Source organism: Clavelina lepadiformis, chromosome 3 (genome assembly GCF_947623445.1).
Source record: "Clavelina lepadiformis chromosome 3, kaClaLepa1.1, whole genome shotgun sequence".
NCBI lineage: Eukaryota > Metazoa > Chordata > Ascidiacea > Aplousobranchia > Clavelinidae > Clavelina > Clavelina lepadiformis.
In genome coordinates this window covers 8,637,220-8,661,996 of record NC_135242.1, presented here as the reverse complement: position 1 = coordinate 8,661,996, position 24,777 = coordinate 8,637,220, and the positions used below count along the sequence as shown (strand labels likewise).

Here is a 24,777-nt window from a genome sequence, read left to right as displayed (position 1 = left end):
CATCAAGTCTGCATGCCAGCAAACAACCTTCATTTAGGCCTACAGTACCTTAAAAAGGTAGCAAGTTCCATTAGAATTTGGTTTTGAACGTCTTAAACGCTTAAGACGTTCTCTATCTGTGCATGATAAAAGCACTAAAAGTTGACTGTTAGCAGTCAATAATTATCTTTCAAAACAACTTTTAAAACCAGGCGCGTTTTGCTTGAATGTGATTATAATGCGATAATCTGAATAGTTTTAGCGGGCACACATAGGTGAAATCCCCTACAGTGAATAACAAACATAGATATCTTATATATAACAACTTTGTTGTAATGTTGTTATATATAAGATATCTATGGTAACAAAACAGGCAGTCAATTGCATAGACATCGATTGGTATGGTATGATAATAACATAAAAACTAATAACAATCAAAATTCATCAGCCAATTCGAAATAGTTTGCCATTAAGCAAAAGACAAATTTTTGACATAAGTGCTATATCTTTATTCTACAACGTTTATTTAAGAGAGTGACTATTTCACCGTATCTAAATCATCCAGCCTGCTGTTAAAGATAAGCGGTTAGGTTAAGAAAAAGGTCATGCAAAAAGTTGATTTTAGCTACTTAATGTTTTATTGGAGTTAAAGTAACAAAGTAGATTAAAGTTAAGTTTAGGTTACTATGTTATAACCTTTAAATTAGCCTAAATTAATAACAAATTGTAAAAGATAGCTTTGAACGTACGATTTTTTCCGTTGAAATAGTGGCAACCCTTACTTAAATACCTCTCGGTTTTGGCTATCTTCAGCCGACGTGCGTTATGACGCTTGATTACAACACCTGCATATTTTGGCCCAATACCATTGCCACGCGACGCAAAATTGCCTGGCAAACAGTGTGAACTGTGACTAATGGTTAAATACGCAGTTGTAATTCGCATTTATTGCATTGATAAATAAAAAAAGGTTATAGCATTTTCTAAATTGTTTATCAACAATACGGTCTACAAAAGTGTATACAAACTTTCAAGAAACAAAGAGGCGGTGAGGCACTGTGTCTTGCATTCATTTAATTGGTTTTGTATTACGTGGAGATAGAAAAACGGCTTGGTGCCAACCCTTGGCCAACGAAAAATAACGCACAATTAGGCATTGGGAAAGGCATTAACGACACATGCTCTTGTTCAATGGACCTGATGGACAGTTCTAAATTCGGACAACACTATATAAAAAATCTATCTATCTAATCGAAACTTGCACAAAAACTACCTCAGTAACCGGGGCTCGAGCGATAAGGAATAGTTGTCGGGTTATTTTGCGCAAAGACTTTCGTCAGTTCAAGGATAAAGATTATATCATACCATAGCAGAAACCATGCCATAACGTACCGTGATTACAGTTTGAAATAAATAACTGTGTAACGGCTGGAATGATCATTCATTAGCCACTTCTAAACGTGCAATTGCGACATGGAGTTTGGTACATTGTTAATTTTAATGAAATTTTACCTGCATTTTGCATTTTCCACGCTTTAACTACATTGTGACATTACCGTATATAGGCTTAAATGGTGCCCTTAATTCTCTAGGAAATAAAGGGCGCCATAATGCGGCGCATAAACTATCATCATTATCATTTTTGAGCATCAGACTACAACTATCAGACTATGTATCACCACTTACCAGCAGTATTTACTAGGGATGGGCCAATACGAACCCAAACCCGAATAGATTCGCCGAATATCGCCGAATATCGCCGAATATCGCCTTTATGGAAGATCCGGGCGAACACGAATACCAACAATGGCGAACCCGAATACAACATTACTTATAAATTTACTGACCTTCGTAAAAAATGATGATCTAGTTTCCCGACAATGCTAAACTAGAGTCAGCAGTACTTAAAATGAAGGATTGTTTTCCTAACGATTTTGCTTTTTCGATTGATTTTTAAACACTATTTTTCGAAAGAAAGCGATTTGTTTATCGATTATGTTATTTTAGAAGAAAGACTGGACAACTTTTGGAGGAAATTTTATTGTTTGGTTTTAATACGAATAGATTCGGGATTCGTCGTGGTCGACCCTAATGATATTCGGGTTCGCACGAACCCGAATAATCTTTCTCGCGGCACATCCCTAGTATTTACGTCTACGAGTAGAAGAAAGACGTATTAAATGGGGGCATACTTTATGGATGTGCAAAATGAGATGGTTACTAGAAACCAGGCCAGCAATAAGCCACATTAAGTGGCTATTAAGTTTTCTTGTATCATGTTTAGGTGCAATTGCACCTCGGTAGCCGAATGTTTCCAGAGCTAGCCTCATAATAATACGGCTCAGGTTTCGTATTCGATACCCAGTAGCACTATACCCTAGAGGCCTAGAGCATGGCATTAACACTTGCTCCTGTTTAGTGGACCGTTTGGACAGTTCTAGATTTGGACAATACTATAAAAAAATGAAATAAAAGTATGTGACAATCGGAGCTTGCACAAAGGCTAACGTGGTAAACCGACCACCCTAATTCTGGCAGAATACTAGCAAGATGATAAAAACTCAAAACAACAAAAGGGCAACGCGATGCGGCGCGCAAAAACGCCTCAAAGCAACATGAATGATTTAAGTATCGTTACCAGATAGTCAAGCATGAACTACGGCGAAATGATGAATAATACAGTATAACACATAAAATCGGTAAACAAAATAAAAAGTGATTAACTTTGCAATACAAACAAATTATAGGTAAACCGAACAGGTAGGTCAACTCGAACAACCCTCCATCCACCACCAGCGTGACAGGAAATGCAGTGATTCGACCGAAAACTTCAATCGATTCTGCTGAGAAATCTAACTTGGTGTTCCCACTTTTTTATTTGCTAATATTAACAGAAATTTACTCACCTTTACGATGGTATCTAATTGGCCGGAATTATTAGTAATTTTGTGCAAATTAACTTGTCGTTAAGCGCGACGCGATAGGAATGCAGTGATTTGACCCAATATTTCTATGATTTTTATAATCTTTGAGAATGACGGTGGTCGTAACTTGTAACCAGGGCTTTGGAGCCGGAGCCCCGGAGCCGTGCATTTTCAACGGAGCTGGAGCAGGAACTCTAAGTGAAATTCAAATGGAGCTGGAGCTAGTTGTTTGAAAAATAGATCCGGCTCCGATGTATTTCATAAGATGCAATGCGGCACTGGGTAAAACCTGGACACGACGCATTCCGCGGATCGTCCATGGACGGTTGAAAATGGACGATTTTTGCGTAAGCGTCCATGGACGCTTTTACGCAAAAATGACGTTTTCCTTTAATCGTTCATGGACGGTTGTTGAAATAGGCTTAAATCAGTTCTTTTGCATCAAAGCGTCCATGGGTGGTTTTTAGGATAAGTTTAAAGCAGTGGTTTCGAGATCGTCCATGGACGGTTGAAAATGGACGATTTTTGCGTAAGCGTCCATGGACGATTTTAGGAAAAGCTTAAATAGCGGATATGAGGAAAGCGTCCATGGACGGTTGTGGGATTAGGCTTAAAAAGCGTCCATGGACGATTTTAGGATAAGCTTAAATAGCGAGATGATGAAAATGTCCGTGGACAGTTATGGGATAGGCTTAAATAGTGGATATGATGTAGTGTCCATGGACTGTTTTGGGGTAGGCTTAAATAGTGGATATGATGTACCGGTAGTGTCCATGGACTGTTTTGGGATAGGCTTAAATATCGAATATGATGAAGTATCCATGGACGGTTATGGGATAGGCTTAAATAGTGGATATCATGAAGTATCCATGGACGGTTATGGGATAGGCTTAAATAGTGGATATGATGTCAGCATCCAGCAAGCATGGACAGTTTTGGGGTGATATGCAGAAATGATGGGACATGCAAAGACGTCCATGGGTTTTGGGATAGACTTAAATGATGTATTTTGGATTAACGTCCATTTAAGGGTTTTGGGATCTAGGTTTAAAATTAAATGATGGATATTGGAAAAACGTCCATGTACGGTTTTGGGTTAGGCTAAAGTGATACAGTTATAGGCATCTATAAGCTGGACACGAAACAATCCATGGACTGTTGAAAATTTTGAGTAATTATTTCGTGGCATGACCAACTTTTTTATTTATATGTCTTTACTGTAAATTGTTGTTATTATTCTGATTTAGATATAACATTACTGATCTCAATACATATTACTCTGATATTGTAAGTGTATTTTAGATCATTTTTACGTGCTAATGGCAAATGTTTTTGTGGCACTTGGGATAAATGTATGTTTCAGCATAGCAAACATGAAAGGCAACAAGACAGTTTGAATTGTGGCTCACTTACTCTGCACGAGTATTCTGTGGGAATAAAGGCTAATTATGACAATTAGCACAACACATTCAACCATCAGAATTCACTTTTGAGATCTGAACCTGTCAGAACTCTTTGGATTTAATCAAATATCAAGTGGCAGGTGAGTAAAATAGCTACAACGCATTGAGCAAAACACATTTGATTTTGTCCGTATACGTATGGCGAAGGTAGCGCTTGTACGTTGCTGTTACGATGCTGCGTTGTTACGATGCTGACTCCTTTGCTCAGAAGGTTGCTACTCAGTTGTTTGTTACCTTCGCTCATATATTAAAGGAAAACAAGCACGAGGTTCTGAGTTTGACCTTAACTAAAACTCACACGTCTTGTGCGCAAGCGGTGCAAAACGGAAAGAGGGCAGTAAAACGAACTAACAGTGCTTAAATAAACATGTGCTGGGAGCACCGCGAGGGCGCCAGCCAGCGACAAACAAACAAAACACCCAATGGCCGCTACATACGTATCAAATCATTGCAGCTGCAAATTGACTTTTCTGTTTTCGCTTGTTAGACGAAGAAAGCTTAGTGTCTCCTTTTGCAGACTACAATTGGCAGAGCTTTAGAGATTGTAGTTAGCATAGCATGTCTTTGTCAAACTCATTGGAAATATGCGTACAGTACAAACTGACCTTCAATAAACGTACGCATCACATGGAATGTACCCTTGATGTATTATATGAGTATTAAGAGTTGAAATATAGGTAAAAATGTTAAAAACAGTCTTAAAATTAAAACAGCTGACGTACAGAATGCGGCATTGGCACTTTACTCTTTTATAGCCAAGGTTATTGAAAATCAGTGAATCAAAATAAAACAGCTACATGCATTTCTCTTAACAGGGGATGGAGCAGTAAGGAATCAAAAACTTTCCTCAGTCCAAGGATTACTATACAATACCACACTTACTGTTTGTAGAATTCTTGAACGTGGTTACTACTGAATTAGTGCACTGCACCAATTTATTTTACTCATGAGAGTCATGAGCACAACATTGCCTTTTTTACTCATGCAAGCAGTCGAGCATAACGATGACTGCCTATGTTGTTGATGTTGTTTTGCCTATCACAGTCACTGTGATTATGTGTGACTAGTTCTTTCTTTTATTAAGTGTATACTGTATCAATATATACCATGATGTAGTATTTATAGGCAGCAGGATTTATTATCCGAAAATTCATTTAGTGTATTGTGATATTTTCTTTAATCATTTAACCTTTTGTTTAATGTAACTGACAATTCTGATCATTTAAAATATAGAGATATATTTGTAATCAGTCATATTTAAAAAAATGTTTTCTTATTTTTCAGTGAAATTAAAGTAGACCATATAATGAACAATTTAACATCCTTGTTTTTTTACTTCAATAATTCTTGGAAAATCTAAGCCCTACAACAATGATGGAAGATCTCAGAGAATCACATTCAGATGATGCATATCCAGATTTGAAAATATCTGCTGTGCATTCAGCGATAGTAGGATCAGATATAGGTGAAATGAAAAAAAATTATAAGTGTGTAAAATGTTCTTTCTCCTCATTTTATCCGGGAAACCTGCGTGTCCATATGAGAAGACATACTGGAGAGAAGCCTTTCCGGTGTGAATTTTGTAGTCGGCCATTTAGTGATAAAAGTAATCTAAACAGTCACCGAAGAAGAAAGCATTTAAGTCAAGGAAGAATGACAAGTTCCCTTTGCATTCCCAGAGCCCCACTACGCAGACTTTACACTACTCGAAAGGCTAGCTCATTGAACAGTAAATCTGCAGGGAAGGCTGGAAGTCCTTGTGGTCGCATACTGCAGGTTATGTCGCCGCAAGAATCATCAGATGTTTTCCAAACAAGGAACGCCGAATGGTTGGATCATCAAGAATCAGATGATCAAAATCAACCTGACAGTGTGATCAATTTACATACTTCAGAAGATGAAGCGCACCAAAATACAGAAAAAAAAGCTTCATTACTTAAACCGCACTTGTTAAGTAACTCTAACACCATGATGCCTCCAGCCATATCAACCTTTACCAGTTCTGGTCTTTATGAAGAGTCAGTTGGCAACAAAAATCATACATTGTTTACCAATTCAACCAATGATTCTGTTGAATGGGAAAATTGTCAAAACTATATCAAGAAGCCAGAACAAAAATGCATGCAGGTTGGTTGTACAGTAACAGCAAAAGCAGAGGATGATCGTTATATTTCAGCAAATCTTTTAAAACTATCGGAAAACATAATAGCATCTATGGTAGATGGTAGCGAATCACAACAGTCACAAAGGAAACTACAAAGTGTTAGAAAGTCGCAAAGGAAACGGTTATCTGAGTCATTTCTTGACAGGAGAGCTTCAAGCGAAGAGAGTAGTTCTCCTGCTTTGCAACTACCTGATGTTATGTGTGTGTCCAAACAAACTAAAGCCCCCTCCAAAACAATGCAATTATCCAAACAGTATGCAAGCCCCAATTCAGATAAAACTGCTCGTTTAGATTACAATTCAGATGTTTATGAATGTGAACATTGCCTTATAATTTTTAAGGATTATGTGATGTTTACTGTTCACATGGGATGCCATGGTTTTGATAATCCATTCCGGTGTAATGTTTGTGGGGTTGATTGTTGTGATAGGTTGCAATTTGCATGCCACTTTGCACGAGGCCAGCATAAATCAGCCACTTCCTCTGTTTCCAGCTAGACAAGAACTCCTCAGTCTTGATGAAACCATGTTTTATTTGGTTTTAGAAGAAGAATGTTTTCAAGACAGTTTATTTGCACCACGTTTCACAATTTTGCTGTGAGAATCGGCAGAACAATTATTTATGAAATTAATACTTCAGTGCTTGGTCAGTATTAATGCTTGAGCTTGTTTTTACAAAGAAAATGTTTTTTTATTTACTGTATACGGTAAAATCTGCTTAATATGGCCAATTTGGTACATTCCCAAACTTTGCCAGATAAAATCCGCTGTTTACTGTGACCAGTCGTTGGGTATTATGACCACTTTTTCCATCTCTTTCAGGTTCTTTTATCAATTATTTTTGTCAATTATGCAACTTGACAGTGACAATTGTGCCACTTGTATTCTCAGTTCACCTGCTGACATTATAGTTGCTGTTTAATTTTAATGAAATAAATGATGAATTTGTTATTTTGTGTCTTACTGTATCGATCTTGATATGATTAAACAGTACTGTAGCAGTTTTGGCTAATGTGTTCATATATTATGACCGAAATGATTTGGTCCAAAGGTGGTCATAATAAGCAGAGTCAACTGTATTGCTATTTGGTACAATTCGACTAATTCCTTTTATTAATTACAAGATTTATTCTCAATCTTATACTACACTACATATGGAGACACATGTTACTACACTGGTTCAAAGCAAGGCCCAAGCCTGGCTAAGGCCTAGGTCCAAATGATTGACTATTGTAATGAAGAAGCTTATACCAAATGTATTATATATATTATTTATGTAGTTTACTCATAAATTATTCTCTAGATTGACTTTTTGAATATTTCCACTTACGTAAAATAGATCAAAGACTACAGTACTAATAAGTAAACTTTCTAGCAAATGTTTATTTGACATGCGATAAACTAAGTATTTTTTTCAATTTAGTCAACGCATTGGTCACCCTTAAAGGTGTGATTCATATTTGTTTTTATTGAGTGAATTTTGTAATGTTTGCTGTATAAAAGCAGATTTTTTTTATTTTGTATATGTCAATTTTAAAATTCTTTGATGGATTGAAGTAAAACTGTTTTTAAACTGCCTCCATTAATGTGTAAGGACAGTTATGGAAGTATGCGGCTGTAAAATCTTAGGAAAGATTTGTCTGTATTGGTTGAAGAGCCGGGCTTGCAGTTACAGTATAGGTCTATGCTTGGCAGCGCTAGTCTATCGTTGTATTACATTTATGCAAAGCGTTATTATTATGAAGAACGTTTGCTCTTATTTAATGGTCATAGAGAACATAGCCAGGTTATAATACAAATATTGTATTTATTTTTCACTATTAACTGTGCGGGACGAAAGTTGGGAAGCTAACCGTTGTAGTAATAGCACAATAAAACAAACGCTCAAGAACATTTAACGAGCAGGAAAAAGTGGCAAAGCCCATTGGCTTAAATGCAAGACAGCAATAATAGAATTGTATAATAAGATGGTTTAGGTTTGCATGGCCGGCAAACCCACAAAATAATTCCAAAGTTAAACGAATTTAAGGCCAAAATAACACAAACAACTACATCGTTGGAAGATGTAGAAGAAATGTTCTCCAACGTTAAAAACATGGATATTAGCAGTCGAAATAGGCTAAATATATAAAGTTGCTTCATTAAAATGACAATGAATATCTTGCAACGGTTGATTAAAGAAAACCGCACAAAAGAAACTCTATCCTAGGGACCGGAATCCCGTTTCTGTGGCTAAAAGAGGGCACAATATTGAGGCCCACAAGTGCACTAAAAGCTAGATTGTACAAATCAGATAAAAAGTATAATATTGCCATTAGGGATCGTGCCTCTACATTCCCTTAAACTATGGTATTTGTGATGAACAGTAGATACGCTGACTATGGCGTATACACACTAGTACGATAACTTGGTTACAGTTGCAACTACAACTATGCTACAATAACATGTTATGAAACCCAATAACAGAAAAAAGAAATGTTTCTAGTCAATTTTGCCCAAAAACATCTTGTAAGAGATCCTTAATTTAAAATGATAACAACCAGCAATGAGGAAGACCAAGTTAAATCTGACTGATGACAGTGAAAATGCCGTGCCAGCTTGTGAAGACAAATTATTTCATCCCAACTGAATTCTGTGCAGCCCGACGAATGAAATCTAACCCAAAAAAGCAAAGAAAAACTCGGCAGTCAACGTTCAAAAGTAGTGTGCTAACCTGTATACTGTATATCTGCTTTATTAGATTACAATTAATCAATGTTAAATAGGTTAAGTAATAAACAACAGGGGGTGCCCCCTGGAAAAATGTGTCAAGCATCGTTTTCAAGCAATGATTTTGTGAGCAAATTTACGCCTTAAAAAATAAAAACAGCAATTCGGCTTGCTTTAACAGTTTTTCCGTGTACGTCCAAGCTATGCCAGTGGAACAACTTTAGTATCCGAGTTGATACGGCAACAATCACGCAAATAAAATTTTACAAAGAAGAAAACACAAAAACTATTCAAAGTAATTTGGAAAACAATAACATTTTCCGACGTTCTCCACCTTCTACAATTCTACTTGTCCTGAGCAAAGAAAATTTCTCTAATTAATCTACAGGCTTTCGTCTGAAAGCTACGGTAGCCTGTAAGTGCCACAACAATTATAATTTGGGTTCCACAAAATATTTATGATCACCACAAAAATATTTCACGTTAGCGCAAAATATTTATGATCACCACAAAATATATATTTTTCTCAGCAAAATATTTTAGAAATTCACAATATATATTTTGTCTCCCTCTAAAATTATTTTGTGCTTTCAAATTATTTTGTGCGTTGAAAAAATATTGCGACTTCGAAATATTTTGCGAAGTCGAAATATATTTCGCTGTGAAACTTCCACTACCGCAACAAATATAAATTCGCCGCACAATATTTTAGAATCGCCGCACAATATTTTAGAATCGCCGCACAATATTTTAGAATCGGATCGCAACATTTCAAAATGTGTGCTTACCGCATGGTAGGCGTAGTTGATGAGGTCTTCGGGAAAGGAATAAGGTTACCGGTCACAGCCACAAATAGTGAGAGATAGTAAGCTTTTGCAAGCCTTAACAAGCTTAGGTGTAGGCTACACGTTAAACATTGTAAGGTCTTTTGCAAGTTCAGTATGCAAACAAACTTGCAAAGAAAATGTTGAAGGCTTTTGTCTTGATTACTATTAGGTATATAGGCCAAAGCTGGGTGGAACATTATAAAAAGTTACCTGGAACAGGACCAAACGCTATAGACACGTTTCAACCAAAAGTTAAAGATATTGTAGCCTTCCCAAATTAATAAGGGTGTAGTATACAACCTTGCAGTTGACGACATAGTTTGAGTAGTTGGGTTTCATTTTACAAAGGCATCATGTGGCTGTGCACATATATACTAAACCCACATAATATATGATTGTCACTTTTTTTAAGTGCAGTTGTGTAATTTCTGTCACCAATTCTCCAAAATAGCTGTGTGCTCAGCTTCCCTTTCCCAGCTTCTTCTTATAACTCTTCGACACGATTGGGTATTTTTATCAAGTTTTTTGAACATGTTTTGTTAAATATTCTTGCAAATGTGACATCAGCAAACATCCTTAAAATAGCAGTGGGCTATACTGGGGTGATTTTGACTTTTTTCAAGTAACACAACAGAACTGGAGTTTAAAAGGTGCCTATGGACATACCTAGGAACGTGCAAAAAAATTTTTTTGATTTTGTTCAAATTCCGGATGGAGCCCGGACTTTATATGAAAAATTCAAGATGGCCGCCATACAAATTGACGAATCTGCAATAAATTTACTTCCAGTCAAGCTTTTGGGCTGATTTTGGTGTCAAAAGAAGCAGAAAATTGAGCCTGTTACTTTAAAACAGCAACAAAAAGCCCAGCATGCTTGAAAGTTCCCTAAAACATTGAAACTATTATATTTTGGTCATTATTTTTCATAATTTTTTCATTTTTGTTGGTGCAACTTGAGATTACTGGTCGCATCCAAGAATAATGATGACAATTTCAACACTATATACAAATAACTTGTTACCGGTATATGAAATTCACATAAAAATGTCATGAAATACACTAGAGATTTGCACGAAATCAAAAATTTTTTTTTAAACATTTCTAGGTATGTCCATAGGCACCTTTTAAACTGCAGTTCTGTTGTTTTTGAAAAATCACCCCAGTATAGCCCACTGCTACTTAAAAGCATTTTTCTATGTTACTTAGTTATAAAGCAGGATTGTACTTGCGTATAATTTGTAGCCAGTATAAGTAATTTAGTCCAGTGGTTATAAAATTGGAGTGCACGTAAGGTTCTTAAGGTGGCACGAAAAATTCTCTTTGAGCTATGACAACGACAGCTGGATTTTTTCACTGGATGGTTTCGCTACTGGGTTGATTATTTCACAACCAAGTTCAATTGCTGTCGGTTGGCAATGGTTTGTTTTCCAAATTGCAGTCCAATGATGAAAGTTACACGCATGTTTTAAGCTCTCAAAGTTTGACACTTTTTCCTGCTCATTAAATGTTAGTGAGCATTGTGTTTTATTGTGCTATAACTGTAATAGTTAGTATCGTAACTATGGCACAGCACAACTATTGGCGAAAAATAAACAATGTAATTGTAGCGATAAGTCCAGCTGCTACACAGCAGTAATTACAATGATACATCACAATAATTATGATGAAGTAGATGTTTGTTTGTGTATTTAGTGACGTTACCCGTTTGTTCATTATTTAACTATAGTTACACTATAATCGTCAGTTTACTTATATAAAAAAGTGCTCATAGTCAGTTTCACTTGTTGACAAATTGTCAGATTCCAGTACATTAGAATATTTAATGATCTGCACAATGTATTGCACAAACTGTGGAAAAGTACTCTCTTCAACACATTTATTTTGCGGCTTTTGTGGGCAAGGTAAGTTCAGTTTAATCTTAAATACATTATACCATGTGACAGGTCTATGCAATACATGGAATAAGTATAAAGTTTTTTGTAACATATTACTTATGATAAACAGAATTATTGATTGATTGGATGATTCAATTAAACTGTAAGCTGTGAATCATATTACCATAAAAAGGTTTCTGAACGCATGTGTGATTGTCACTATTAAAGTAAAAGATGCCAGTCAAATTGGCTCGTTCAGATAATTGGAAACTAAGGGTATAATTGTAACCAAAATTTTCCTTAGCCAGGAATCTTCCCGCCTTAACGGCTAGTCACTTAGCCGGTTTTGCCTTGTTAACGTTTAATGGCAATTTCTTTCATAAAAACATCCACCTTACTCTAAAACCAAAACGTAACTACCGACAACCGTCGCCCAGCCGAGCACAGTACTACACCAAACAAATTCCACGCAATGAAGGAATCAACGTGGAACGTAAAACACGATACTAATTAGGCCTTTGGGGTAACTACGTCAGACGTCACAAGAAATTTGATAAAAACAGGTGTACAAGAACAAGTAAAAGAACATAAACAAGTAAAATACGGCAGACAGTGAACATGCATAAAAACAACACAATGCAAAGAAAAGACGGTGTATAATGTGGTGTCTACAAAACAGGTGCATAAAAATAATCCCGTGACATAATGCTTTATTTTAACATCAGTCATCTGGTAATGATTCAAAGCTAATAAATTAGTGACATTTTTGTATAGCAATTAATTTAATACATATGTAATTATACTTTTTTGACAGGCAAGGTTTTTGGCAGGTTCGAACAAATGCTGGGGAAATTTACTTAATTTAATTTACATTTTGTTAATTTGAGAAACGCTAAAGATAAACACCTTACCAATTTTTGAATAATGTGGGATTTACTTGCGCAGAACATTTGCAATCTACCAGTTTAAGATACGGTATTGATTAGCCCTGTTGTTATATTTATTATAAAGCCAAATTACTAAAATGCAACAAATCAAAGTTCCGTATGGGGGCCCCCTGAAATTTTATATGTCAATTTAGTATGCCTTGGGCTGTTACTTCATGAACACCTAATAAAAACACTTGTCTCTAACTCTTGCAATAGAATGTTGAAGCCAAGACTGCAATTTTGAGCCATAAAAGTGAAATATCAATTTCCACATACAATTTTGGCTAACCTAATCATGCGCTCGGCAAGTTTTTAACTCGCAATTTGCTAGGGTAATACCTACACTGAAAAACAACACCAGCCATGTTGGTATCTGATTGGTCTAACACACTTTTTCAACCATTACGTTGAAAGTCCCACATTTTCATGAAATTATAGCATAACAGCGCCTTAACCGATCAGACCATGGTTATTCAATAAGGCACGATGAAGATTTTATGTTGCAGAGGCTGGGCATGATAGTAATAAATACTAATTTATATTGACAGATACACATTCTTTGAAGCGAAAAAGTGATGTCATGTCATTCGGACAATACAAAGCTGTGAAGGGATCTCAATGTAAAGAAAGGGTAACGAAAAAGTCAAAACCAAATGAAGTAGGAGTTCAAATAGGAATGCTGGATAGAGGTGGAAAAGATTTTGAATTAAAGCCTATTAGAAACCAAACAATTTTACTAAACATTGGCAAAACAGAATCTGTTGACTCAATTTTGGAAAAAGCAGTTAAAAAATACTTACAATTTTATCCAAAAAGTCATGATGATGGGGCAAGTTGTTTGGAATATTTGAAGCATTACAAAGGAATCCATTGCTTTTTGAACCTCTTTTTATCACATCGTCTGAGCGTGCTGTTGATGCAAATTATGTTGCAAGTCTGTTAATCCCAAATCACACTGATGAAAATTCCTCGAAAAGAATTGTGGAAGAAAAAATAATGGATAACTTCGTGGATTTTTTAATGCATTTAGAGGACAATAAGGTACATGTAACTGGACATGAAATCTTGGCTAACGCTAAGTCCTCCTGACTTGACACCTGCAGGTGTGTTGGGTTGGCTAACAGGCCAGAAACACAGGCCTATATTTGGGAACGACCTTCATATTTCGGTGCAGTTCGATCACAACTGTTTGGAAAATAATCCAAAACACAGTATTTGCTACCCTGTAGTTGGAGCATGCGGCAGGGTTGTTACACTACCAACAAAGCACATGGAGAAAGAAAACGATTTTAGGTCTATCTTTTTAACGGCAATGTGTAATGCTCAAGCATTTGGACTGCATTAAAATTTCTCGTTGTTTAAATGAGTGTTTTTCATAACAAATGTGTTCAGTTTTCATGACATGTATACCGCTGTTGGCCCACTTGACCCTTTCAATGCAAATTGGTGGCGTCTAGTATTGTATATGTTTGAAATTATAGTCATACTTCCTGTTGAAATGTGTGTACAGTATTCATAAATTGTATTGTTGTCCCACTTGTTAATTAGTGAACAGTTTATATCATTCTGTTGTTTTTATTTTTCAAGTTCATGTTCCTTTCTCATTCCAATTAAAAAAGTTTCCGACTGTTGTAAAACAATTTAATTTGTCAGTTAAACGAAAATTTGCTTAATTAATCCACAGATATAAATTTGTGATAATACTCACATTTATTTAACTTGTTGCTAATTCTGACATATTTTACATTAGTTTAGTTGTTGAACCTATTTCACTTGCCTTCAATGTGTAATGACCACTGTTTAATGTTTATAAACAAAGCTTGCCAAACTGAGTTTTTCCTGTAATTAGTATTTTTTTGTGTGTTTAGCAGTATTTATGTTGCATGCTTGTTGTGGTACAGTAGATATATTTCTGTGAGATTTTCAGTATTCTTTTCAAGTGTAATGTTTCTGTGAGCTACAGTTGTATTTCTTCAAGTGTGTCTGCTAAAATGTCGATACATAGTTTTTCAGTGTAATAAAATCGTGCTTATGATGAATGCAATACAAAAGTAATACAAAACACGACACGTATGTTGATATGAAATGTTGATAGACTTAAAATGATAGGCAATGAACTTTACATTACTTGCTCACACAGAAATAAATAGTTCCGTTTATCGGTCTCTGGCTACATTCATAAGCATTTTATACAGATCTAATGCTTCAGTGCAACAAGATGGCACTCCTTGTCCAAGTTCAGATGTAGCATAATCAAAATATTCTTGATAGTCTTCAGTTTCAGTTGGTTGTGACATTTCAGCCAATACCAAACTAATGTTGTGTGGTGCAACGTTTTTTAATAAGCCCGAAATTCCTCCATATCTTTCTGGCATGGAATATAGTAAATCTGGCCGTCCTGCAATTACATTATGTCGAGATTTTCTTATTCGGTGAGTATTCCAGTGGTCCTTGAAAAAATCTAAGTCATTTTGAATTAAACATGAAAAGCAATACCACAAGCATTCTTTGCTGAGTGTTTGGGAGAAATCCACAATACCTCGAAACTCAAGGTCACTAAAAAAGTTGCGCCACCAACAGGCACGAAACCTGGAGAATATTGACCACCAGCTTTCTATCCGCTGATTTCGGGGTGATGGTACATAACGATGCGAGTTAATGTTATCACGAAAAAAGCACTGCGCTGCTGCCAACAATCCATTTTCTGTACCCAAATCTGATACTACTTCAATCGGACAGCCTTGGAAGTGAGTGACAGCTTTAATATACATATTAGCGACAACATGTGGACATTTGTTTGATCGTGTAACATTAAGCCACAGCACTTTTCGACTAAATCCATCAATTGCACCATGTATAGAAAATCCGAATGGTTTCAGCTTGTCGTAACCATCTGTGTGCCATGCATAGTTTGGGCCAGGGTTGTGATACTCTCTTCGCCTTAAACGGTGAGCTCTTCGAGCCTCACACCCATTCGGATCAATATTACGTAGTACATCAGCTACATACAACCTTGGTACTCTTAAACCTTCCATTTGTAATGTGTGCCAAACTGACCGATATCCACCAAAAAAAGACGGTCCATCTAACAACTCCTCGATACGTTTTTCTGCCTGAAATAAAACGGCGATGTCTTTTTTCCAGCCACATTTTCTTCGTAGTTATGACGACTGTGTAGCAATTGTAAAATTTCTCCATACTCATATCCTGAATGGAAATATTCAGATATTATTTGATCTTGATCCAAAGTAGTAGCTGCAAAACATAAAAACAACAGGTGGACTTTTGAGACATGACTTGGCACGTTGTATCATATATCTTTTACTAAATAATAATTAGTTATTAATAATAATACACAGACACATAGTCGATTTAGGTAAAACATTTCTTGTTGGTGTGAAAAAGAAAACAAAAAATATGTTAGTCTACAGCCAAATTTTCATTAAAATATTTATATCTTCACTTGAAAGGTACGCTACTCACCGTGACCACAGTGTGAACATATCATAAAAATGTCAGGTATTTCATTATGGCACTCAACACAATTCATTCCAATGAAAATCAGTTTTCACACTAAGAAGGTACACTTCATTTTATAAAACAAATTTCTGAAAAAGTCAGTTAAAATTTATGCTGTTATGAACAGCTTTGGCCTGTCCTATAGTAAACAAGAAAAAATTATTGTAATGTTTTCGCGACAAAAGAAAAACATAGCCTATAGCCCTATACCTTACATTCGGTAGGCCTAACCTATACAGCCAAGCCCTAGAAAGTTTGTTTGCATACTGAACTTGCAAAAGACCTTACAATGTTTAACGTGTAGCCTACACCTAAGCTTGTTAAGGCTTGCAAAAGCTTACTATCTCTCACTATTTGTGGCTGTGACCGGTAACCTTATTCCTTTCCCGAAGACCTCATCAACTACGCCTACCATGCGGTAAGCACACATTTTGAAATGTTGCGATCCGATTCTAAAATATTGTGCGGCGATTCTAAAATATTGTGCGGCGATTCTAAAATATTGTGCGGCGAATTTATATTTGTTGCGGTAGTGGAAGTTTCACAGCGAAATATATTTCGACTTCGCAAAATATTTCGAAGTCGCAATATTTTTTCAACGCACAAAATAATTTGAAAGCACAAAATAATTTTAGAGGGAGACAAAATATATATTGTGAATTTCTAAAATATTTTGCTGAGAAAAATATATATTTTGTGGTGATCATAAATATTTTGCGCTAACGTGAAATATTTTTGTGGTGATCATAAATATTTTGTGGAACCCAAATTATAATTGTTGTGGCACTTACAGGCTACCGTAGAAAGCTGTTAAAAAATGATTTAAAAAAGCTACTCTCCTTCAAATTAAAAAAATTAAATGAGTGTTTCGCCACAAGAAAATTCACTTCCGAGCCCGCCATTACCTTTTTTTAGCACCAACAAGGAGCTGGGTGAATCTCATCAACTACTGCACATTGTTATTCCCAGGCTAATCAAGATTTTTCTTCGGATTCCGTCATTAAACTCTTGACCACTTTTTTGCTGATGCGATGATTCTTTCGCATACAGCCGACGAAACAAGCCAATTTTTACTCACGTTAATTACACTTTCGATTCCATCGACTGAGTGCACAATTTTATTTTTATCTCTGGTTTCAACATTTATAAAAGCTTTGATGTAACCTAGGTTGCGCTTTGCAGTTTTAAATAGTAACTTCAATAAATTATTTTTCTCGTGACTTTGCTGCTTACCAGAAAATCTAGATAATCACAAGTGTAAGTAGACCGGTTGGTCGAGTATTAATTGTGATTTTATTTAAATGGATTATGATTATAATTTCCCTTTTTTTCTATTCATTTTATTTAGTAGATTGATTTACCGATACCGGGAGTTTGTAGCCAATATTTGTAGACGTTACCGAAATGGGTTATTTGAGCGTTTATTGATTGTTTATGTTTTGCGTTTATTGTAAGTCTATACTTGCGTAGAGTGAGCCGCGTTGTAATGTACTGTACGGTATATTCCTCATAAACCGTTGATCGCATTTTTTGATATAAACTATCGTTGTAGGCTATCACACTTACATGTGTGTAGCGTCATAACAATCTTTTATTGAACAAAATGGGAATGGATTATTGAGTCGATGGATCAGTTGATCAAATGAACTGTAATCCAATGGATTAATGAGTTGAGTTGTTGACTAGATTAGTATCAACTGGATTAGTTTAGCTTTTAAGTAATTTTTGCTCATTTTGCCGTCAATAAAATTTTATAGTTGTCACGGTCAGAATTGTTTCTGAACAGTCAATGAGTAAACTAAAGTGTATTATGCATAAAAACCAATTTCGCATACATCCCATATTGATGTGCAAATTATGTCCCTACAGAATATTTTAGCCTCCTGATGACCTAACCTAGTTATGGGCCTGTACAGATGGCAAGTTTTTATTGATGTATCTGTACATAAATATGTCGGTTTCCATACAGAGATAACAAGTCATTTATTTACCAAATATCAATACCTGTGTCTGAGTGTTTGATATTAGAAGAGAAATTCAATATCATTCTACGAAACTGATAACATACTTTTTGCATGCGCTTTGTCAAGGTTTTTTTTCCATAAAACCAAACAGAGATATAGTAGCGTGAGATTCTATTGAACTATGATACAAAATAAGTAAGTTACCACGATTGTATTGCTTAATTTTTATCACTGCACCCATGTTCATTTTGTTTTTCTGTAGTACAGACGTCATGTGGTATTTCCATAAGTTTTCACCCAGGTGAACGCCAAGAAATTTTACTGTTCTAACACGTTCAATGCATTGTTTATTCACTGTAAAAGGTATTGAGCAAGAACGTTTAGGTTTCGTTGAGAAAATCATGAATTTGTTTTTTTTGATATTAAGAGTTAACTTGTTGGTGATAAGCTAATCATTTATTCTGGCCATGTTTGCTTTCTTAGTTAACTTATGGATGCAATTCCCTTGAACAAAAATAGAAGTGTCGTCTGCAAACATGATAGCTTTCGCATTTGCAGCTTGCAAAATCATTTATGTAGATTAGAAAAAGTAATGGGCCTAAAATAGAACCTTGGGGAACTCCGTGCTGCAGGCTGCACACATTGGATGATGGTGTGCTATTAAATTGAACAATTTATTTTCGGTTGTGAAGGTAACTTAAAATAAAGTGTATCAATCCCAAAAAGGGACAAACACTAATTCCGTAAGTGCGGCTGGAGCATTGAGAACTAATCGGCTCATCGCTGGGTTGTAGTATACAAAGACATGTATGGAATTGTATTTATCTTCGGACTGAGGAATATCTTTGCACAACTTACACCCGGTGACCTTTGCTCAAGTCCCAGTTACCGAGCTATAGCTTTTGTGCAAGTTCTTATTGATATACGTTGTTTTTTATGTCGTATTACCCGAATATACAACTATTCATCAAGACCATTGAATAGGCGTAAGCGTCATTGACGCCTTTGGCGCCAATAGGTATCGAATGCTTGAGCGTTATTGAAAGCCCTGAGCACTAAACAGTCGACTACTGAGCCGCCATGCATTCCATTTATTTCAGTAAGGATTTACGATACCATGCTTATGACGCTCAGCCAGGTACAGTAGCCTATAGTAAACGATGGAACATACCCAGGCAGGGTTCCAAGTGACAAGCATGCAAACAAAAAGTACCAAAATAAAAGCCTTACCTTAAGATGATTTTTACGGACAGCTGGCAACCCTGGACGTTAATATTGTAGGGTTACAGGTTATTGAATCTCATCTGTCACATACGCATAGGATATTATTACATATCATCAGAGGTCTGTCCAAAAAGTATACCACCTTTGGGCACAAAAACTTAACACAATAAACTTCACAAGTTTTTATTAATCTCCTTTAAAATACTCTTCTTGCAAATGCACTCGCTTTTCTTAGTGATGTATTCACTTTTGGAAACACCTCTTGAACTTCTCCTTTGTAATGCTCCTGAGGTCCGCCGTTGTTTTGTGTCTGACATCACGTTATTTTTAGCGTGATTTTGAACTTGGGAAACAGCCAGAATAAACCATTAAGGAAACATTTGTCCTTGGCAGTAGCCTTCACAAAATGTTTTGTAACAAAGCCGAATGGTGACAGGTGATGTGCTGGACATTCAAGAATTCAACACTTTCATCGGCGTGAGCGGTGATTTTACATGTCCAAAATTTGATATTCAAACCTACTTTTTGGTATGCTCCGGTAATGTTACTTTTAATATGTTCTGATCTTTTCTCTCCCAGAGACACCCAAATGATGTTGTCTATTAATCTTGATACAGTTTAGTTTGGTTGATGGTTTCAGCGTATTATTATTACTAACACTTATAACAGTTTTGGCTTGTACAGTTTTTTATCCTTAAGTTTTTATTTATTTTTTCTTATGATTATGTTTAGGTTTTTTCTTTTAAACAACATACTGATGATGCTCGCTGTGGGCGAAATATATTTCTGGTTTACAATTTTCAAGCTGACTCTATGTTTAATTATATTGTATATTTTACTCTTACCAGTGCAATTTAGCCGATCCAGTGATGGCTTCTTACTTACTGGCCGATGCTGAGAATTTTTCAGATCTAGGTTTAGACAAAATTTTATTTCATAATTTAAGACGTTTGATCCTTGATGCAACAGACTATTCACTGACAAAGCGTGCCGGAATGGAACAGAACATTCTTAAATCATGCAGATACATCCGACACGGATAGATACATTCAGATGTCAATAATCACGCATTTCTTGCATTATGGCTTCATAATGAAAATCTTAATTCCTTGACCTCTCGTTTGGAGTTTCTTCAGTTTGTTTGTTTGCACGACGCCACAACATAAGCGAGCATAATAATATATAATGGTGGAAATAATAAAAGAGCAACCTTGCAGACAGGGCTGAGATAATCCTAACCGTTATTTGTAATCAATTGTTAACCATTCCTTGGTAACAGGATTTTATTCGAATAAACACAGGTTATGTATGTTGGACAGGGAATGCAATCGAATGGAATGACAAATTCAGTGTGAAACATTGGTGTATTCCTAAAAGAAGAAGTGGGGATCCGCTGTCAAACAGGTGTGCTATTATATCCAAGCGTTTATTCAAAATGGAGATAAAATGACACAAAGCAAGAAAAAGTAAGGGATCTCGATCCCCCGTCAAAAAGCGAGGGACAGCGATCCCCCTCCAATATACTATACTGGTGTGGAATATGGAATTGTTAAAGCATGGAGTGGAATTGAACGAATTTTTCATACTGAACCTGAATGTACATTCACACAATTGATCTAAGTTCATGCATTCCTAAACCAGTATACGCACACGCTCATTAATACAATCAAGTGCGTTCACCACAAACTTTTGAATTTGAAATAGTGTTGTTTCTTCCACTTTCGAAGGTGTTAATATCGTACAAAGTATGGAATATGGAATGGGAGATTTTTGCGATGGAATGGAGTTAGGTTTGGAATGAAATAGAAGATTTTGCAGGATGGAAAATTTCAAATTCCTTCCATTTCATAGCATGTCCATATATTGGATATAACGATGAAAGAGTGCATTCACGGATTCAGGTATAACATAATTATAACATAATTGCAGATGAAATGTCTAGCACTAAAATTTCTAAATCTCTAAATGGTTAGCCCCTATTAGCTTCTTCAAATCCAAACATCCTAAAGTAGGATAATGTGGTTACAACACCAGAACTCCCCAAGAGAGATTTGCAAAAGAAGTCATGCCTGCCACACTCACCGGTAAAAGACCATTGAGTTGACCAAGAACTAGGTGGTATCACTGACCTGATCACGATTGGGTGTCCCTAATGCCGAATTAGCGGTCGTGGTGATAAACCAAAAACTATTAGGGAAGCTTCTACAGGGCTGCTGCTCCCACAACTTTCTTACAGGAGAGACCAGCATGCCGGAGGACCATTCATAGTAGCTCTCGTTACTGGAAAGCTTAGTTTGTTTGTTTACCGGGCCGACACCGGAACACCAAGGTTGCAACAAAATCGACGTAGAAATCATACCAAATGCCTTAAGATGATAGGAATTGAACTATAGCCTACATATCATCAGTTGATTCAGATTGGTATAGATTTGTACTTACTCATCTATTAAGCGGTAACCAGCTAAACTAAATATTAATTTACCTAGTACGTGAAAAAACGCATAGAATACATCGAAAAGCGTCATAACATACGTCAAAATAACGAAAAAAAATAATAAGGACGTAAATTAGTACTTTAACGCAGCCTGCTCTCGTCAGCACATCCGTCAAAGCGGACGCAAAAGTCGTACATCACTTAATACGAATACAACACACAAGACTGTCATTCATTCGTGATAGCCAGCGGTAAGAAGATGAAGAAAGACTAACAAGAAAAAAATTACACAAATAAAGAGCGCTATGGTGTGTTGTCATGTTCCAAGCACAGTTCTCTTTAAAATCAGTAAATACGAGTTTGATAGTGCCTGTAGGGCTGTACCGAATCATATTTTTAATTCTGTCTGAAACCGAATTCGTCCAATTCTGCAATCTAGTACTGCACATAACCTGTTCTTATCGTAAAAGTGAATCAAACAATGCCTCTAAACCGCGGCTTATGGGCATAGGTACTTTTCATTACTGATACTGGTACCATCGGTACTTTTGAAAAAAGCACCAAATCTCAGTACCGAATTATTTTTTTCAAGAAATTTCTGTCGGTTCCGGAACTCGGTACTTTTCACGTGCTTAGTTCAAAATTTTAACAAGTGTATTTTCAAAAATACATGTTAATTTACCCTTAATACTAATTTTAGCATCTGTTGATCTTTTTAAATCTAGAAATCTCAAGTAAAATTGCAAGCGATTAATGTCACAGTTGTTTTGACCTGGAGTAACCTTTACCGGAGGTAGGCCCTATAGCTTTTTGCCAAGTACCGGTACCGTTACCGACGGTACTTTCAAACTACCCACTGCCCACCTCTGCTTATGGGTTCAGGGCCGGCCGGCTATAGTAACTGAGCTAAGGCTAATCGTGTATTACAATTCGTATGTCGAATGGGTAATCCACACTTCAGGCCTATAGCTGTTGCTGGAAGGTCTGCTGGTATACGGTATCTGAACTATTGTGCACACTAGCCTATCACTACCAGCTGACCTGCCATAAGCCTGAATTATGTGGATTACCCATTCTATATAGCTTAAGATTAGCCTTAGCTCAATTACTACAAGAGATATTACCTTTTCACCATACGAATGGGAATGGCTAATCCGTGCATTCACTTTTAGCATTCCTATGGGCTAATCCTTGACGAATGGGATGCTCTTGCCGCAAGTTTCGATACCTTTATGACAAATTATATTTCGTTGGTGTATTACTTGTGCAAAGTATGACACACAACAAACACATCTGTCATAATGACCGCGTACACTGGCGGCAATAGTTACAATATGAGCGAGGACGATTGACGGTTGATAATTCCTTTTACTTCTGCTTCAATGATATGAGTTCTCATTTCTCAAACGGCGTGAGTATGCTGTTAGTTGCTTAATTCTGTCTATAGAAATTACTAAATTATAAAGTTCCATTTTATTTATTATCAGACACAAAGGTTTCCACCTTTGGGCAAAGCTTACTGCATGTTACATTGCGCAGTAGTAACCAGTGAAATCGATCACGTAAAAAGGGGGTAGATTGCAAACAACACAAGAGTATATGTGGGCACACCAGTTCAAGCGAGGTAATTTATTTGACGTTATTGCGCAGTCTTAACAAGTGAGTGAGAAAATTAACAACTCGTGACGTAACCGCCACACATTCGTGTATACGTACGTTTTGATATCTACAGTATTTCTACACTAGGTAAACTGGCTATTCGGGTAAATTTTTGGTTTTGTGATGTGAAACGTGTAAAAACTTAGCACCCGCAAAAAATAAACATTGCGCTATGGTATGGCTGTTATGTTAGGCCTTGTTTGCTACAAAAAGGCTGGTAATAGCGGAACTAACAGAAAAGTAACAATACACAACGTTTCAATTTGGCATGGAGACACATAGCCTATTAACGATTGTATAAGACGTCTCTCCCAAGTGAGTTTCGTCTGAGGGTTGTTGTTGACACCAGGGCTTCGGAGCAGGCGTAAATTTTAAATTGCTCCAGCTCCGGAGCTCTCTTTTATCATAAATTAGCTCCAGCTCCGGAGCTCATTGATACCACTGCTCCGGCTCAAGCTCCGGCTCCATTACGTCACAAACTGAGGTTTAAGGATGAAGGCTCAATTTGGAATATATAGCTCAATGGGTCAGTCAGTAGTCAGTACCATCGGTTGCTACTATGAACATGTGACTGCTCTGCTGTCAAATCCCCAGTAATTCTTAATTTTGTGAAGGGTTGCTCTTAAATTATGTGAATTCAGCCAATAGTAGTAGGCTAGTAGCATAGCATCTTATGAAATACATCGGAGCCGGAGCTATGTTTCAAACAACTGGCTCTAGCTCCTGCTCCGGCTCCATTTGAATTTCACGAAGAGCTCCGGCTCCAGCTCCTTTGAAAATGCACGGCTCCGGGCTCCAGCTCCGGCTCCAAAGCCCTGGTTGACACAACGCGTAGTACGGTAGTTGACTGTTGTATGGAAGATGATACTATTTCGCATTAAAATGTTAGGAAGCCTATTCGGGTCGGTCGTAGTTTCATAATGCTTGACCAACAGGATTTAGAACATGATGGTCTAATACAGGGGTTCCCAACCTTTATTGCTGCTCGTACCCCTTTGTCAGGTCAGAGCATTTTTCGTACCCCCAAAAAAATTCTGATGGAGTTTTTCATATATATATTGCTAAATTAAATTGCTTTTATAGCTCAATTAAACATTAAACCGGTATTT

At 36.5% G+C, this 24,777-nt stretch overlaps 1 protein-coding gene and 2 long non-coding RNA genes across 4 annotated transcripts; 2 read left to right on the top strand and 1 right to left on the bottom strand.

Moving 5' to 3' along the window:
- Positions 1–3,343: 3,343 nt before the first annotated feature.
- Positions 3,344–8,107, top strand: LOC143450741 (uncharacterized). 2 transcript variants are annotated; one of them, XM_076951402.1, is made up of 2 exons: positions 3,344–4,446; positions 5,182–8,107. In XM_076951402.1, exon 2 carries the CDS (start codon positions 5,738–5,740, stop codon positions 7,025–7,027), a length of 1,290 nt encoding a protein of 429 aa, XP_076807517.1. In that variant the 5' UTR covers positions 3,344–4,446; positions 5,182–5,737; the 3' UTR covers positions 7,028–8,107. The 2 variants fall into 2 exon arrangements, with proteins under 2 accessions (XP_076807517.1, XP_076807516.1); XM_076951401.1 differs by having other exon boundaries at positions 4,854–8,107.
- Positions 8,108–9,692: 1,585 nt separating this feature from the next.
- On the top strand, positions 9,693–14,935 carry LOC143450743 (uncharacterized). The gene is made up of 2 exons (XR_013114770.1): positions 9,693–11,966; positions 13,417–14,935. It is a non-coding gene; the product is annotated as an uncharacterized LOC143450743 (long non-coding RNA).
- On the bottom strand, positions 14,865–17,187 carry LOC143450742 (uncharacterized). The gene is made up of 2 exons (XR_013114769.1): positions 16,352–17,187; positions 14,865–16,123 (listed from the first exon to the last, which is right to left on the bottom strand). It is a non-coding gene; the product is annotated as an uncharacterized LOC143450742 (long non-coding RNA).
- Between the last annotated feature and the right edge of the window lie 7,590 nt (positions 17,188–24,777).